A 16,259-nucleotide genomic window follows, 5' to 3' on the forward strand; every position below is an offset into this window, starting at 1 on the left:
AAGAATTGTTGCGTCGCTCCTGCTCCTTCAGGGTCTCGTACGTTTTTTGCTAATCACAATATCTCCTGGATACACAACAGTAATTACCTTTCACTGAATCCACCGGAGCTGGAGTACAATAAAGCCCCTCCATTCATATTTCTCCAGCCACGGAGAGAAAAGATTTGAAAATGTAATTTGCTCAGCAGAAAACGGGAGGACTTTAAGCGGGAGAGAAGATCGTCAAAGCCCACAAATCAATCCGCTGCAAACTATTTGACAAATTAGGCGATGACCTTTCACGGATTCACTTTGTGGTTTGATTGAAGTCGAGATAAGTTCTTCATTTCATCGAGTCTGAATTGAAACTGACAGCTCTACTCCCACAAATCCGACGGATCAGTCAGACAAAAAGGTTTGTTGTCTCTTTCGGGAGCTTTCTGTTCATTTTCCTGACGAGCCGTTTTGGTTATTGTGGAAAAACGTTTATTCGTCCCTCAGCTTTATTACTACCAACCGAATTGAGTGTTACAAGGTCAATTCCTCGTGTTTTATTATGGATCTTGCTCAATAAGTCATTATTGATAAAAACTTAAAGCTACTTATACACTTGTCAGCTGGTAATTCCTCCCTCCTCAGTCGTCCCTCGGTCGTCCCCGAGGACAACCCCACCCCCCCACCCCCCGCCTTGCTGGTTTTAGCTGACCTCGGAGAATCATGCTTCCAGTAAACAGAGGTGAGCTGAGCCTTTGTTTTGTGGCTGCAGGCGGCCACAGTAAGCAATAAATACACTTGCAGATAACATAGTGGAAAGTTATGGTTTTACCAATAACTCTGCAGTTTATTGCTCTCCGTGGCGGAGCTGCATCTCGCCGCTGCACCTCCGCAACAGACCCCCCCCTCCCCCCCGCCCTCCCCTGCCATCGAGCCCCACTTATTAATTTATGCATTAACTTGGAAAAGGTCCAGTTGTGAAATTTCCGGTGGCATCGGCCCGTCTGTGCGAGCTCCAACGACACCACGGTAAGTAATTGGATGGTGTTAGGAATACCATTAAAAGCTATCAAGCGTCTGGCAGAAGCAGGTCAACAATCAATCACTCCCACATCGCAACGTATTTCATTTCCTCTGAGACACTTTTCAACAGGGATTTACCTTTGTTTGTGTCCAGACTATTGTTGACTTGTGCCTGAACACCGGGGTTTTTTTTGGACCGCCATGTATGATACGACGTGAAAGTACACGGAGCCGGGGGGGGGGGAGGGGGTGTACAACCTCCACGAAGAAGTATTACAAGTTACGTCTCTTGATCAACATCAAAAAACACTTCTTTTTTTTTCTTTGTGACCGGTGGTACTCAGACCACTCAGCACTTCCTGTGTCTGTTTCAAATTAAAAGCCCGTTAGTGTTTCGGTAGTTTCTGGACGAGGCTTTTATTGTGAAACATTTGCAGGAACGTGCTTTAGATGACTGATCCAGAACAACAGCAGGATTACATCGCCGCATCCCCGGCACGTCGTCGTCCCTCTTTCATCACGTCTTCACCACATGTGTCTCATCACGTGCTCGACATGTAACATCCGTGATGTTGTGCCTTGTCCCATTTTTTCCTCACCTCTCCACCGTCTTTTTCTTCGTCCCGTCACTCATCACTTCCCTGCCGCGTAACATCAGCGACACCTTTCGTCACATCCTTATCGCGTCTTTTTTGGGTGATAGTTACATCTTATTGTCCCGTCTTCTCTCCGACAGTCAGCTGTCTTCTCCTTCACGCGACGACGTGCGCATGCGGTGACTTTACGGCACATTTTAAATGCGAGTGATTACAACTTTTGAGATTCGAACGTAGAACGTCACTCATCAACAGAATGCAAATCGGAAAAAAAAAAACACAAATTAAACACAAATTGAAAAAGTGTCACGAAATGTTGTGAAACGCACAGTTTGATGTAAATATCATCTCGAGGAATTATCATTCCAAATCCCACACTGGGAGGAGAAGAGCTGCGTTTCATCCGCTATAATCCAAGCAGTGCAGGAAGTCCATCAGCTGTATCGAACTGAGGTTTACAGTGACGGTCATTTACACCGCGCTGACGGGCCACAGCAGACGGCCATCGATCATGTTTACTCGTGTCCTCTCCATTAACCTGCAGGTAATGACACCTATTCAGATCAATCGCTCCGACCGCACCACCTGCAAATGGTTTCTGCGGTTTTGGAAGCCGCCGAGCGTCCGCAGCTGATACTTAACGAGAGGAAAACCAAGCACTTCCTCCGATCCGCCTGCTTTTCCTTTCGCTTTCGGGCGCTGCCAGACTTGCTCGTTTGTCCTTGGATTTATTCCTGTAGCAGGGGAGCCGGCGCGCCTTCTGCCTCGGCTTGTTACATGCACGCCGCAGCCAAGGCTGCGGCTGGCTCGACAGCCTGGCCTTGAATGACTTCCTGTGTGGGCTAGGTTGAATTCTTGGTCGGGACCGGCGTCATGAGGAGATGGAGCGAATGCCAACAGGAACTCGAACCCCGAGTGGAGTCTGAGCGGCGTTGTTTCGACCTTCCTGATTAAACGGCGGGTTTTCTTAGGAGCAGCAGCTGCAGCTTTCACGTCAGATCACCTGATGTTCCCTCTACGCACCGCAGCGGCGGATCTCGTGCTCGCTGCTCGCTGCTTCGATCCTCCTTCTAATTGCGCGGGCAGCGATACGACTGTCAGCGTACATGCGGGAGGGAGGGGGGGGAGGGGAGGGGAGGGGAGTCAGCCTCCCGAGGCTGCCGAGGGATCACGCTTGATCATCTCATTACCGTGCCGTTGAGACAAGGTCGCGACCGGCGGGATTACCGTTTCCATCCACGCACGGCAGACTGTCCTCCCCGAGACAGACGCCTCGTCGTCTTTTCGTCTCGTCGTCATCTCGTGTTTTTAATCTTCGCTTTAAAACACTTGTCGTTCTCTCTGAACACGGATGAAGTTAAAACGTACGACGGCGGGCGTTTGAAAGAGCAGTTTACGCAGATCTTAGATGACGGGAGAAGAAGTCAAACAACAAAAGAGGGTCACTGTCGGTTGCGCGTTGTTGTCTGTGTTGATTAAGCTGTATAGCGGAGGTAAGGTGAGCCACTCTGAAGTTTTTCTCCCGTCACAGCGTTATCTAATCATCTTCAATCAAATGCAAACGATGAGAATAGGGAATCTTTAATTCAGAACAATGTGAACAAAGGGAGAGACGGGAGGAAACATAAGAGCTTGTTAGTTACCACCATCACTTTTCTCTGCAGGCAGGTCCTGAGGGGACTTCTTTTAATCTGGCATCGCCCTGGGCAACAGCTACCCAGCCCTGAAGCATCCAAACTGGATGAACCTAAGAACAATCCGTGAGCCTTAATTCTCTTTGACAAAGTTGACAAGTTCTTTTTTTCTTCTTTTTCTTCTTCTTCTGTTACCTCAGCGTCTCGGCCGGGGATGATGTTATTGAAAATTCCTTTAGTAGGAGTATTAAACAATTATCCCAAGTAGTGAAAAATTCATCCACATCAGCGTCCTCTGGTTTCATCTATCACAGTCCATCTGTGAATGATTTGGGAGTGAGCTGAAATGATGACACGACAGAGATCATCCAGATTTTCTGAACTTATTTCCCCCAGTTTCAGCTGCAGCATGTCCTCTCAGCTCACAGCATTAAAACTCCTGATTCTACCACTTTGGGCGTTGACTGTATATAAAAGTGGACGTAGCTCGACGCAGGTCGATGCAGAAGTGCCTTAAACTGCAATACCACCGAGTGCCGCTAGAGGTCGGCTCCAAAAAGCCTCCGACTCCATAGACTCCCATTCAACTTGTCTCATAAAATTCGAAGACAATACAATTTCTCCACGAGTTATCTCGGTGTTGTTAGCTCAAGCCGCTCCTTCTTACTAGTTTTCTGGAGGTTCATCTGAAAATAATCAAGCATTAATTAGAAAATAAGCCTCAAAAAGTTGTGTTTTTGGGGGCGTGTCTGTTTGATAAACAGGCCTGTGGTGCAGTCAGGTTACGGTTACCGGTGAGCGGGCCGTATTATCCAATCAGATCGGGTCAGATCCACCGCTCGCTCCTCCCCCGGCTCGTCCAAATATGGTCACTTCCTGCTCCAAACAGCTCCGGACTAGCAAAGATGGCTCCGGCCAAAATCCGAACTCCAGTCCTCATAACGGCTGTTCACAAACCAACGGGTGACGTCTGGAAGTTGACAGTCCCTGCTTCATATTTATCACCGCATGTGAAAAACATCAAAATGTTTTATTCATGAGTAGAATTAATGTTTATTTGTTCAAGTGATCAGAAGAGGAAGATGATGTTTTGCTCACCAGCAGGTGTATAACCCAGTTTTAAAGATAAATAATGTTGTTGCTTCTCTTTACATTCAGAGCAGGCAGCACATTATGCGCCGGGAGCGATGCTCCGTCTGTTATCAGCCGGATGCGTGTCCATTTGTTTCGTTTCAATAATTGTGTCAGGTGTTATCGCCCCCTTATGACAAAGTGCTAAACAGTGATTTATTGTCTAAATATAGATTGTTTTCAGGCACATCACTTCGTTAATGCTAGGAAAGTTGTTGTTGTTGTTGTTTTTTAAGAGCTTGTCTTGAGCGAATGTTCAGACACGTTCACACCTGAGGGGCTGTATGACATTCTTAATGCACACAATGTCGTCACTCACGTTTCAGTTCTCGTATTCATGTGTTTTCACTTTCAGATGAGTTCGTATAAAAATAGATGAGATGAGAATGTTCACAGAAAAAAATTAAAACTCTGGCTCCAATAGACCTCCATTCAAAAAGCATAGAAGTCTAAAATGAACATAGCTACCGGGTCTGAAAAGTGAAGCAAATGCAGAAGTGCCTTAAAGTGCAGTACCACTGAGGGACACTAGGGGCTGGCTAAAAAAAAAAACAACAACAACAAAAAACAACCTCCGATCGAGTCCCATTCAAAAACCGTCAAGTTCTCTCATTAAATACAAAGTCAATAAATGTTTTTCTACAAGTCATCATGGTGTCATTAGTTGAATTCACTCCTTCTGATCAGTGTTCTGGTTCTGAAAATATTCCCATCAATGATTCGATATTAGGCCCCAAAGAGCGATAAAGAGCGTGTCTGATTTGATGGACATGTCTGGGGTGCAGTCAGGTTTCTGCTATCGGTGGGCGGGGCGTAGGGTCCTCGGAGATCGACTCGTATCCACCGCTTGCTCCTCCCTAACTCGTCCAAATATGGCGCCAAAAAAACAAACAAGATGGTGACGGCCAAAATGCTGCTTCTTCACAGCAGTTCACAAACCAACAGGTGATCTCACGGTGGTCCGAGGAGGGAAAAATCCCCCAAAACGGGCCTCGGGGCATTGGGGGATGTGCTGGAACCAGCAGTCTCAGCTGTTATATTATTACATTATACTGTGTGAAGGCTACTGTATACAAGAGAACATAGACGTGAAGACTGAGTGTGAGAGGAGAGTAGAAACAGCAAATTGCTGTAATCTCTCTGAGCAGGGACTGAAAACTAGAACAAGCTAATCAGATCATTACTGGGAATTACACCGAACCTATCTGTCATGGTCTCAGTCAGCATATTGACAATATTATTAAGAAAATGGGTAAAGGTGTAACCACTGCCAGAAAGTGGACTTTTTTTTTCCTTCTTTTTTTAAAATTAATTAGTATCATCTCCTTTGGAGTGCTGTTTAGTTATATGGTCTGCTGCAAATACAAGGGACCTTAACAGACTTCAGTTCATCCAGGACAAGGCCAGGTTAGTTTGAAGCTGCCCACACCGCACCGGTACCACTGGACCGACTGTCCGGACTCCCGGTAGAAGTTAAACCGCACTGTGGTTTATTTCTGTTTATGAGCTTTATGATCAGCTGTTTGTACATCACTGTTGTCCGGCCTGGTTCTTTTGTCAGCTTAAAGTAGTAAGTAAAGTAGTAACCCACCTGTTGAAGCCTCCAAACTGGCGTTTTGGTCGTCACCATCTTGATTTTTTTTTTTGGAGCCAGAAGCGACCATATTTAGGCAAGCTGAGGGAGGAGCGAGGGACTGACCGCAACCTCTGCATGTCAATCAAACAGACTCACGCTCAAATATTCATGACCGGATTATTTTCAGACAGAACGCCAGAAAATTAAGAAAAAAGGACTTCAGCTAACAACCCTATAGTAACTTGTGGAAAAAATGTATTGAGTTGAATGGCAGTCTATGGAGCCAGCCCCTGGTGGACCTCCGTGGTATTGCACTTTAGTGCACTTCTGCATTGGCCTTAATTTTTAAAACCCGAAGCTACCTCCATTTTTATATACAGTCTACGGTCTGCTTTCATAAGTCCTCAAATAAAAGGACAGTGTCCATATTGCCTTACAAATAAACATTGAATTTAATCACAATTTATGACTTCAAACGGAGTACGGCCTCCTTTTGCATTTTCACTCTAAAGCGCTATTAAAATGTCCAGTCCAGCAGGCAGGACGATCATCAGCAGAGTCACTGAATAGAAAAGCTGCAGTTTTCTCATCAACAGCAACATGTAAATGCGAAGTATATACATATAGGTGGAGGTGCAAATCCGTTGCACGTATCCTGAGTAGATAGTCCGTATGTGGAAAGCTCAGGACGGATTAAGGCTTTGCATAATAAAAACAGACACATTTCAAATGGAGTTCTGCATGAACATATGCATGCATCTCCAGCCATATGTTTACCCAACAGTTTTCCTCGTGTACATAATTTATTACAAAAGGCAACAGAGCTCTTTGGAGTTAAAATTAATCGTAGAGCTTGTAGCTCTATCGTGTCGCGTCACATTAGAAAAAAAAAATCATTAAGTACAATCACTTCGCAGCATACTTTTAATGCACATTACCAGTAAGTATCCCATTAATGCTTTTCCTTAAGCCTTTCATGTCTTGACATGCATTAGCAGCTCCCCACTTGAAAGATCGGTTTCTTAATTGCAGTAATTTTCATACACAGAATCTATCCGGCGCTCCTGTTGGAAGTAAAAATCTACAAGTTGCAAAGTGGGTTAACAGCTAATTAGGAGCGGCAAAAAGGGGGCTGCAAATCACAGAAAGTACTTTAGTGAATCCTGACACAAGCATCGAAAGGGGAAAAAAAACCCAACATAAAACAAAACCCAGGTGACAGGTTTGTGAGGATCAAAGCGGCGACACGGGGATTCACGAAAGCTGCAGACTTCCTCAGTATTCAATGAGCATCTCTGCAAACATCATGCGCCTCCAAAATAATCTGCTCCAACGAAATCCAAAAAGGAAAAAGGGATATGTTTTGTGTTATCCCGACTAAGAATGAAAGGCAAAAAAAAAGAAGAAAAAAATCATTACGCGGCTAATTGAGGCCACAGAAAATCAGATGATTTGGCTCATAAACAGCTCCGATGGGTGAAAATTAGCATGCTGCATAAATAACCTCCGACCAACCTCGACGGGCCTCGATCAGTTTTGATCCCGATGAAGACGCATTATTTTTAGATGTGTGACAAGTAGTAGGAGGACTCAGACATGTCTCATTTTTATATTAGCGATAGGCACAAATGGTGCAAAGGAAGATGTGACAGGCTAATCCACAGAGAGGAGCGTTGCTGGCTCAGTGATCCCCCAAGAGCCTGACAGTTTGAGGTACCTCCAAATGACAACCAGGTAGAACTTGTTTACATCATTAGGTGTGTGTGTGTGTGATGCTCTGTTCCCCCACCTCCCGAGTTTTTATTCATTACGGAATACATTCACAGATTATTAAGAAACTGCAAAAGAGTTTTATGATTAAATGCATGCGATGTGTGGCAACAAACTCGTTTTTTTTTTTTTGGGTTGTTGTTGTTCTTCTGAATGTGCAGCCGTCTTCTTTGCTTTAATGAAACATTGCAAAAAAAAAAAAAAAAAAAATCTGTCCCCTGGAGAAATCTGGTCTCACGTGATTACGAAAATGAGATGTGAAAAAAACAAATAGTTCATAACGCCCCGCAGAACGCTAAACCCGGCACATTTCCCTGTTTTTGGGCGGTGGGATGGGAGGGTTGGGGGGGCAGAAATGTGCGCTTATACTCTGCATTTCATGTTTGTTTATGCTGCCTCCTCGTGCCCCAGGAAATGGTAATTGTTGTTTGTATATGCATGTTTGGGAATTTTGATCCATGATGATATTTTCTCTCCTCCATCCAAGGACAATTACCAAACAGTACAGGAGATAACAGTGTTTGCTAGCAGCAAAGGCATACTTTTGATTAAAAAGAAATAATGGGGAGATATTTTAAACGCTCAAAAGCTTCGCACAGACACAGTAGTTACTGATCCTCACCTCGAGCTGAGGCTTCCCTTCGCATGACTAATATCGCTGCACTTTTTTTTTTTCATTACGCGTTCTGAATCCTTCTTAAACAACCTCCAGAGAGAAGTCCCAAGTTTTGTTTCTTTGAACTCTGTTCCTTATCCTCCACCGCCGCGAAGCTCCTCGGGTGATCACGACCAGAGAGCTTTTCAACCTTGGACTCATCAGATTTTGAAGGTCCGGAGCGAGAAGACGGAAAAACAACGAGGCCGAAGAACCAAATATATTCCTGATGTTACTGGATTGTTCCAAACTGTTGTTGAGCCATGCAAACGGGATTGACGGTACGTTAACCCTTTGCAAACATCGTTAACGCTACGTCGCGCCGTAAAAAGGTAGACGTGCACTTCTGTCAGTATTATTAATCAAACTTGAAATTCAAATTCGATACTAACGGTGTAATTCCCTTTTGTGGTAAACTTTGAGAAAACGCGGCGGCCTAATCTGTAGCTGCGGTTACAGCTGTGAAACCGTCAACAACAACAACAAAAAAAAGCCGTCGCCACCAGCTGCAAAATTACTCGATTAACTTTAAGAATTCTTTCAATATCGGTGCGATAACATTTGGAAAGTCGACGAGAGTACCACGATTGAATTATGTTATTGACGTTTAAGTTAGCATGGTGCTAAACAGGAAGTTATATTCAGCTCTGCCCTTGGAGAATGCCCAGTATGGACCCATCCGGCCAGATTGATCTGATCTGGTTTAATCAGCACTATATTAAGTCGTTTGGCTCGAACGTTACAGGACAGAAATATATTAGCCAATCAGGAAGCTCTGAAGCACAAACAGAATTGATCAAATAATAAGAAGTGGCGAAAACATTTTAAAACAACACACTTACGATTTAAGTGCTTTTATTTCCTTTGGACTTGGTCCTTTATTTTGTATACGGACTATAAGAATAATTTGTTTTGGCAAATTCTGGGAGCAAAAAAACAATTTAACAAATTGTAGCCAACGAATTCAAGTCCAACATTTTCAAGATAGAAAACCAAAACGATGAGCTAAAAGACGCTAAAATAGTCCGGAGAGCTGAGCGACAGATTTCATTTTGAATTCCTGTTTGCGTCCCGTTCGCTGTTGATGCCCCGTGCGTCCGTGACCGCCGGCTCGGCTTTCGCGTTGTTTTATGAAATTTGGAGAAAGTTAACAGCTCCAGCTTTTCATTAACCAAACTTTCCACCGAGACAACAACGCTCTTCCCGTTTGTTTGTCTCGTTACGTTGACTTCGGCGGGCGGGGGGGGGGGGGGGACGACTTGCTCGTCCTGAAGCCACTGATCCGAGCTCGACGTTTTTCTGACACCGTGGCGGCGACCGTTTCATCAGCGGATGTCGTTCTCGTCATTGTTTGGAGCACATACATGCGTCCTCTCTTGAAGTCAATGCAGCTAAGGCGAGGCCGCATTAAACCCCGCGTGGAGCTCGTAGCAGCGGCGGTTTAAAGCAACTCTATTAATCACTGCGTCTCGATGCTCAAAAGCGCACCACCAGCTACGCTCCGTCTCTTTCCGATGCCGTCGCGCTCCTCTGCACATCTCCAAGCTGTCAGAAGTGAGTGTGTGTCTGTCCAGAGGCAGTTCGCGCTGCTCCCCCCCCCCCCCCCCCCCACGGACGGGAAGCCTCGCCTCATCGCAGTATTTACAGTAGGAGAAGCCCACAGGCCTAATTGGCATGGTCAGGGATGGAGCATATGCAGTTTCCAGTGGGAGCCCATCTGACAGGGCCACTCGCTGACGACTGCCCACATAGTCTCCATATGTGGCAGACAGAAGGGCCCGTACGCACACTGCCCTTCAACTAATCGAGCCAAGTCACTGGGCGTCCACCTCGGCCTTTCAGAGGACTCTATCCGGAGAGTCCGGAGCGGCCGCCTCTCGCACTTTTGACACGCGAAGCCACGAGGGACGACTCGCCCCGAGATGTAAAAGAGCTCAACCTTTTTCTCCCGCAGCCCGACACGTACGCGAACGCACGCACACGCACACGCACACACACACACACACACACACACACACAGCAGAGATGTTAAAAAAAAAACCCAAAAAAACAGCAGCATTTTAGCCTCACCTTCACCCCGCTCTCACAAACCCGCACACACGTGGACTCGCGAGGAGAAATTGGTGTTTGGATGTGACGGGAGAAAAGAAATTAGGAGAGGGAGGGAGTCCAAAAAAAAAAAAGATAGAAAGTGAGCGGTTGAGAGAAAGAGAGAAGCTGTGTGGTGCGGGTGTGAATTCAGCCTCCAGCTGGACTCGGCCACTCATTAGCATGCAAAGGTCTAGTCCGGACATTTAAGGTTATTCATTCCCCGGGCTATTTTTCCCCGGCGCTGAAAACACCCGGCTACTTCCTGAACCGCTCTTAATCACTGCCTTTATTTATTTTATTTTTTTTTACCAGTTGTTGTCCTTGTAGGTATTTATTTATTTTATTTTTTTTAATCCACAAACACAACCTCGACTCTCAAAAAAAACGCGTGTCGGCCGAGCGCCCCGGGCTTTTTTCCTTTTTTTTTCTTTTGTGTTTCGGGCGGGGAGCTGCAGATGTTTGCGCATACTTAATAAGGCTGATCACAGGAGCCCCGACCTCGCGATCTAATTCCGCTACCCAAGGTGCATCTGTTCTGCTTGTACTCACAGGAAACCCCATGCTGGTGGAACTGTTTTCGCAAAGTCACGCGAGTCATTCAGCGGCCGCCGCCGCCGGTAACGGGCAGCCGGGGTACCGAAGGCGGTCGGGCTAAGGGGAAACGGCCGGACGCTGGCCGTGCGCAGCGTGGCGGGACTCAGAGGCAACAAGTATAAATCCTACAGATTCTGTTTGTTGTAGTCGTGTTTTTGTTTTTTTTCGCACTGGGAAACATCGCCCGCCTCGTACGCGCAGCCGTTTCGCCGGCGGCGAAGTCGGAGATAAGGATGCTTCACAGGCAGTAATTTATGTGAACAGTCGTCGGTAGCTTCGCCCGCATCATATCGTCTGACCGTTGCGCCGTAGGTTACCCCGCAATGCGTAGGGGTCATCAGATAGCTGCTAAAGTCACCGCAAAATACCCCTCGGGATTCCCACACAGTGTTTATCAAAATGAAACATAACTCATACGCAGGCGAAGTAAGGACCCAACGCAGCTGTTAAAAAAAGAATGAAAGAAGAGGATATTAAAGTGAAACTCCAGCGTTCCCTGAGAACATTTTCTTGCCTCTTCTGCTTCTTCGGAGTTTTTTTTTTTTTTTTATCCATTTCAAATACACCTCCAGCCACAAAGTAAATAGATTGTGAGTTTCCGCGCTGCTTTGCTTCTTTAACGCTCCGAGCTAAATGTGATGTTTCTGCCTTCTGTTTTTCTCCCCCAAGTCTTTGGCTGACCCACTTTTCCCATCATCCCGCGCACCTTCGGGGGTGTTAACGGAACGAGCGGTATTTACAGTTGAGTGTTTAGAATCAATCCGGTAATGAGTTTGAGACAATTAGATGGGATCACATTAAACAACTGCGGCGGGAGTGGAGGAGGAAGAACAGTCACCGCTTTCGCCCACCAGGGGTCCCCAATCGGCCCACCCGCCAGCCACTCAGCCAATCAGGTGGTGGCTCAGTATGCGTACACATCCTGGTCACCACCTAGTCCTGGTCAGATCGTTGGTAGTTCCTCCGGTTTTCTCCATCTTGTTAGTTTCTTGCCTCGTTTTTGGACCGAGCCTGAACTCTTCTCTCTTTACCGGCAAACTTGTGAGTAAAGATTGCCTTTTGCTTTTTCGACCTACTCCGTGTTGCGTATTTGGGTCCTTCTGTGAACCGAGATAAACTGTGCGCTCCAATACCCATCCTACCAGACTGTTTAGTGTGCTAGAAAAATATTTAATATGGTCCAATACACAATATGTGACTTGCAGTTTCCTAAAAAATATCAGGATTTCCTACTACATCCGGTCGTATTTTGCAGCGTGCTGGCCGGCATGATAATCTGGCTGTTCTGACCCACAATCCTCTGTGCGGTGCAGTATACGCCACGTCGACTGAGCCGCTGAGGGAGTCGGTGGCGCTAATGCTCCGCCCGGTTGCAATTAAAAAAAAAAAGGAGGAGGAGGAAGAAGAAGAGGCATTAAAAAATAAGTTTAACGTTACGCGTGGCACTTCCATTTCAAATCACCTCCATTTTCCTTTCACTTTAAATGTCGCCCTCTGGATCCTGATGGACATGACCAAGAAGGTCAAAAGTTCAAGGCGCATTTTTATTACAAAGGACTATGTCTTGATTGTACGCATACTGCATGTAAATACTTTGTAAGGTTAGTGGCAGAACATACTGAAAAGAAAAAGTATGCGTTTCAAAATGCAGATCAAATTTGTCACGTTTGACAATTGTTTTTAAAGTTACCGTGAAAAAGAAAGTAGAGTATCTTCGGCTTCCATGAAGTGATGCACTGTTTCTGAATAATAAAGAATCTGCGGGTGGGATTTGATTTTGAAACAGCTTTGATCTAGTTGTTTAAGGATTTGATTTAATTGGGGAAAAAAGGTCGGAGTGGATTAAGTCTTAACCGGAAACAAATTTGGAATGAATGAAATGAGTAAACATGGACCACAATGATGTTTTAAACCGATGTTATAACTGGTAGTGAATCCGTTTGATTTTCATCAAGTTTTGCACATATTGACCAACAGAAGCAGAATAAAACTGTCCCAGTTGCTTGAGACCACATAGACCTCGAAATACCTCGATTTCAGTCTTCTTGCAGAGACACATAAAAAGCAGTTCCCTGAATTTGGATGCCAAGGGTGTAAAAAAAAAAGTTTTCAAAGACCAAATTATGCTTTTATCAAACTGGATCCGCAGGTGATTTATTTTGATTTTATTTTTTTTAATCAAATGATCGCTGCTGCTTCTTTTCTTTCTTGTAAATCAAACTGCTCCTCACACTGTAATTGATAAGTCTGTATTGATTGTCACACTTGTCTCGTTTTGCAGGTGATCCTGATGCTGACCAAACTATTTGACTTCAACCTCAACAGTGTGACTGAGAGTTCATTATGGAGGTAAGATTATCACACTACATGAGCTCATGACATTTCCAGAAAAGCCTGAAGCAGCTCTGAGTCTGACACAATAAATTGGTCAGAGGGGACGGTTTGAACTTGGCTCTATATATTTCTGATGGTTTTTTTCTAATCATGTGGTTTAAACTGCTCCCAGCTCTGCTCGTAGAAATAAAGGGTATCAATTCTCGCAAGGATCTCATAATGTGAATAAATGAAACTTGAAAAAAAAGAAGCAACAGTCAGATAGATCTCTGAAATGACGAGCCCCAGTAGCTTTGTCCTCCATTGGTTTTGATGTCTGTGGGCACCAAAAATTCCTCACATGAAAGCCAATAAATGCCATTGGAGCTGGCAGAGTTATCCTGCAAATTACCTTGACCAGCCTTGTTAGCAGCGTAGCCTTGCCCGAAGCTTCGGCCTCATTTCTAACTCGATTCTGATGTAATTTTGGTTTTATGCCTTTTAGGAAAGAATGTGGCTCTATTGATGTCTGAAACAGAGAACGTCATAACCAGAGATGTGCTTAAATTAAAAGTCATAATTATCGAGTGGTTTTTTTTTGGTATTTTTTATCATTAAGGTCTTTACACACCGGGGGGGGATGATGAGTACTCTTTTGCAAAGAACGAGAATACTACGCAACAAAGTGCGAAGGTTTTTGTTTGTTAGTTTTTGGAAAGAGGTGGATTTTTCTCAGCTTCGGCGCAGTGAATAAAAACATCAACCAATCACGTTGCGCGGAAGTGCATCGGATGTTACGTCCCAACTGCCACCCGCAGGTTTATGACGAAGGTCGAAAAAAATGAAACGGACAACAACCCCAGGGACAACGTATGGAGTGGTAACAACTTGGCCGATAGTTTCCAAACTCATCAGACCGTACGACCCGGTATCACTGCAAAGCGTGTAATACACCCGCCCGTCCACTAGAGGGAAACGTATCGACATGGCTTTGTATCAGATGTATCAGTAAAAACTGGTAAACAAAAGGGTTTGGAACAAAAAACTCCCACATAAAAATGTCACCTCTCAGACTTAGACCACGCCCTCCCAAGTAAAAGTTTGTGACTTATACCGTCAGGACATCCCGCGTACTTCAGTTCACTGACTTCATCTTTGTAAGTCTCATCACCTCCGTCGACGTACGATTGTCACACGACCTGCCTCTGTTTACGTACGTGTTCTTATTACGCCTGGATTTTCGACGATGCTTGGACACGCTTCCCCCTAGTGGACGGGCGGTTGTATTTCATGCTTTGCCGTGATACTGGGCTGTGGGCCGTGTGTCAGTCGTAACCAAGCCTAATCTCCAGTGTCACATCTCACTGCCAATACCGACAATTATTTTCATAAAATATAATTAAAGAGGCAAAATACCAACAAAACCATAAAGCTCCTTTTTTAGAGTTGAAGAAACTTTTTCATCTCCTCTGAAGGTGGTTTGTCTGATGTCTCAGCTCTGACTTTGTCACTTTTCTCTCCCTAGTTTGGACTTTGTACTAAATATAACGGTGTCAAGCTATTATTAGCGTTATGTCGGACGTAATGTAACGTCACCTTACGTGGCTACGTGAGGGCAAATACCATTCGGGCTGCGGGGGTAAACCGAAGCACCTGATGAGAAGACACAGGCACATTTTATTTCTAAAATATTTATAGGATTACCAACTAGTTTTGACTTAATTTTAATATAATATGTTGTTTATAATATCAATGAAATGACTTTGGCCGGTTAAAGTTCAATTTATTTGGGAGGGCCTTTCAGCTTAAGTCTCTTGCGTACCACCAGGGGTACACGCACCACAGTTTGGGAATCACTGAACCAGGCTGTCAGGATGGTGAGGAGTTTACGTAGTTTACTTTTGGATGTAGTGGAGTTGGTAGAAGGGAGGCAGCAGCATGTGTCACAGTAGGTTTTGCTTACAAACCAAAATCTGCTCTTCTTTTGTGGAGTGAAGAGAAGAACCAGATCTTCGTCTCTAGGTGACGGTTATCGCATCTTTTTGTCCAAACAATGAGATGACGTGAATCTATTCAAACCTATTTTAAAGTGTTGTAACTCTATTTTCATGTAATTTCAAGACCTCTACTGTTAAAATACCTCAAATGCAAACACATTTCTGAAGAGAATCTTGACCTCAGGTCATTAAAACATGAACTTCATAAAGAGAAATTAAGAATCTCTGGATTTAAAAAAAAAATTTTATGACTAAAACAGTCCTGAAAGTCTTTTTAAATAACAGATTTCACTTTGCTGTCGTATCAGTCGGCATCATCAGGTATTTTCAGTGACTGATGTCTGTTTTCTTTAGCCCATCCAATAAACTTAACTCTGTTTGAACACTTCAGATATGAAGTTTTGCTTTTAAACTTTTAAATAGAATTTTGAAGTTTGAAGGCCAAAAGTCTGAAGCTTTTCTGTGAAAGTTTGTGCAGAGCAAAACAAATCAAGTGGAAAACAAAAAACACACTTATCGACTTAAAATCAAACAAGACTGTGCAAAGAAAAAAAAAAAAGGTAACCAAAACTTCTACAAAATCCCATCATTTTGATTCTACATTTAGAGCTTTAGCATCTTTAGTTTTTTTTGTATAGATCCAGCAGGAGCTTAATGATGACTGGTGCTGCATTTAAGGCTGTGCTGTTGTTTGAGCTTCATTCAAAGCTGCAGAACTGATTTTTAATTCCAGCAGAAGTACAACAGACTGAATGTCAGGACATTTTTTTCGAGGGACGCACGTATAAAATAATGCACGAAACATCTCGAAGATATAAAGGTGCACGTATGTCCGTTTGAAGGTTTCACTTCGCGTAACTTGGTTCCACCTGACATGACACGGTAACCTGTGCTTTCCTTTTTAAT

General features: G+C 44.4%; 1 protein-coding gene across 5 annotated transcripts in view; it reads left to right on the forward strand.

Moving 5' to 3' along the window:
* LOC138632304 (VPS10 domain-containing receptor SorCS1-like) overlaps window positions 1-16,259 on the forward strand; it is a 142,878-nt gene that overhangs the window by 49,644 nt on the left and 76,975 nt on the right. For all 5 annotated transcript variants that reach the window (XM_069717779.1, XM_069717777.1, XM_069717778.1 and 2 more), the window contains exon 2: window positions 13,325-13,392. In XM_069717779.1, coding sequence (XP_069573880.1) covers window positions 13,325-13,392 — 68 coding nt within the window. The remainder of the gene's footprint in view (window positions 1-13,324; window positions 13,393-16,259) is intronic.

The sequence above is a fragment of the Brachyistius frenatus genome, unplaced genomic scaffold, assembly GCF_029030835.1.
Source record: "Brachyistius frenatus isolate BFR_SWC_R1_liver_20210118 unplaced genomic scaffold, ASM2903083v1 Contig_180, whole genome shotgun sequence".
In the NCBI taxonomy this organism is placed as follows: domain Eukaryota; kingdom Metazoa; phylum Chordata; class Actinopteri; family Embiotocidae; genus Brachyistius; species Brachyistius frenatus.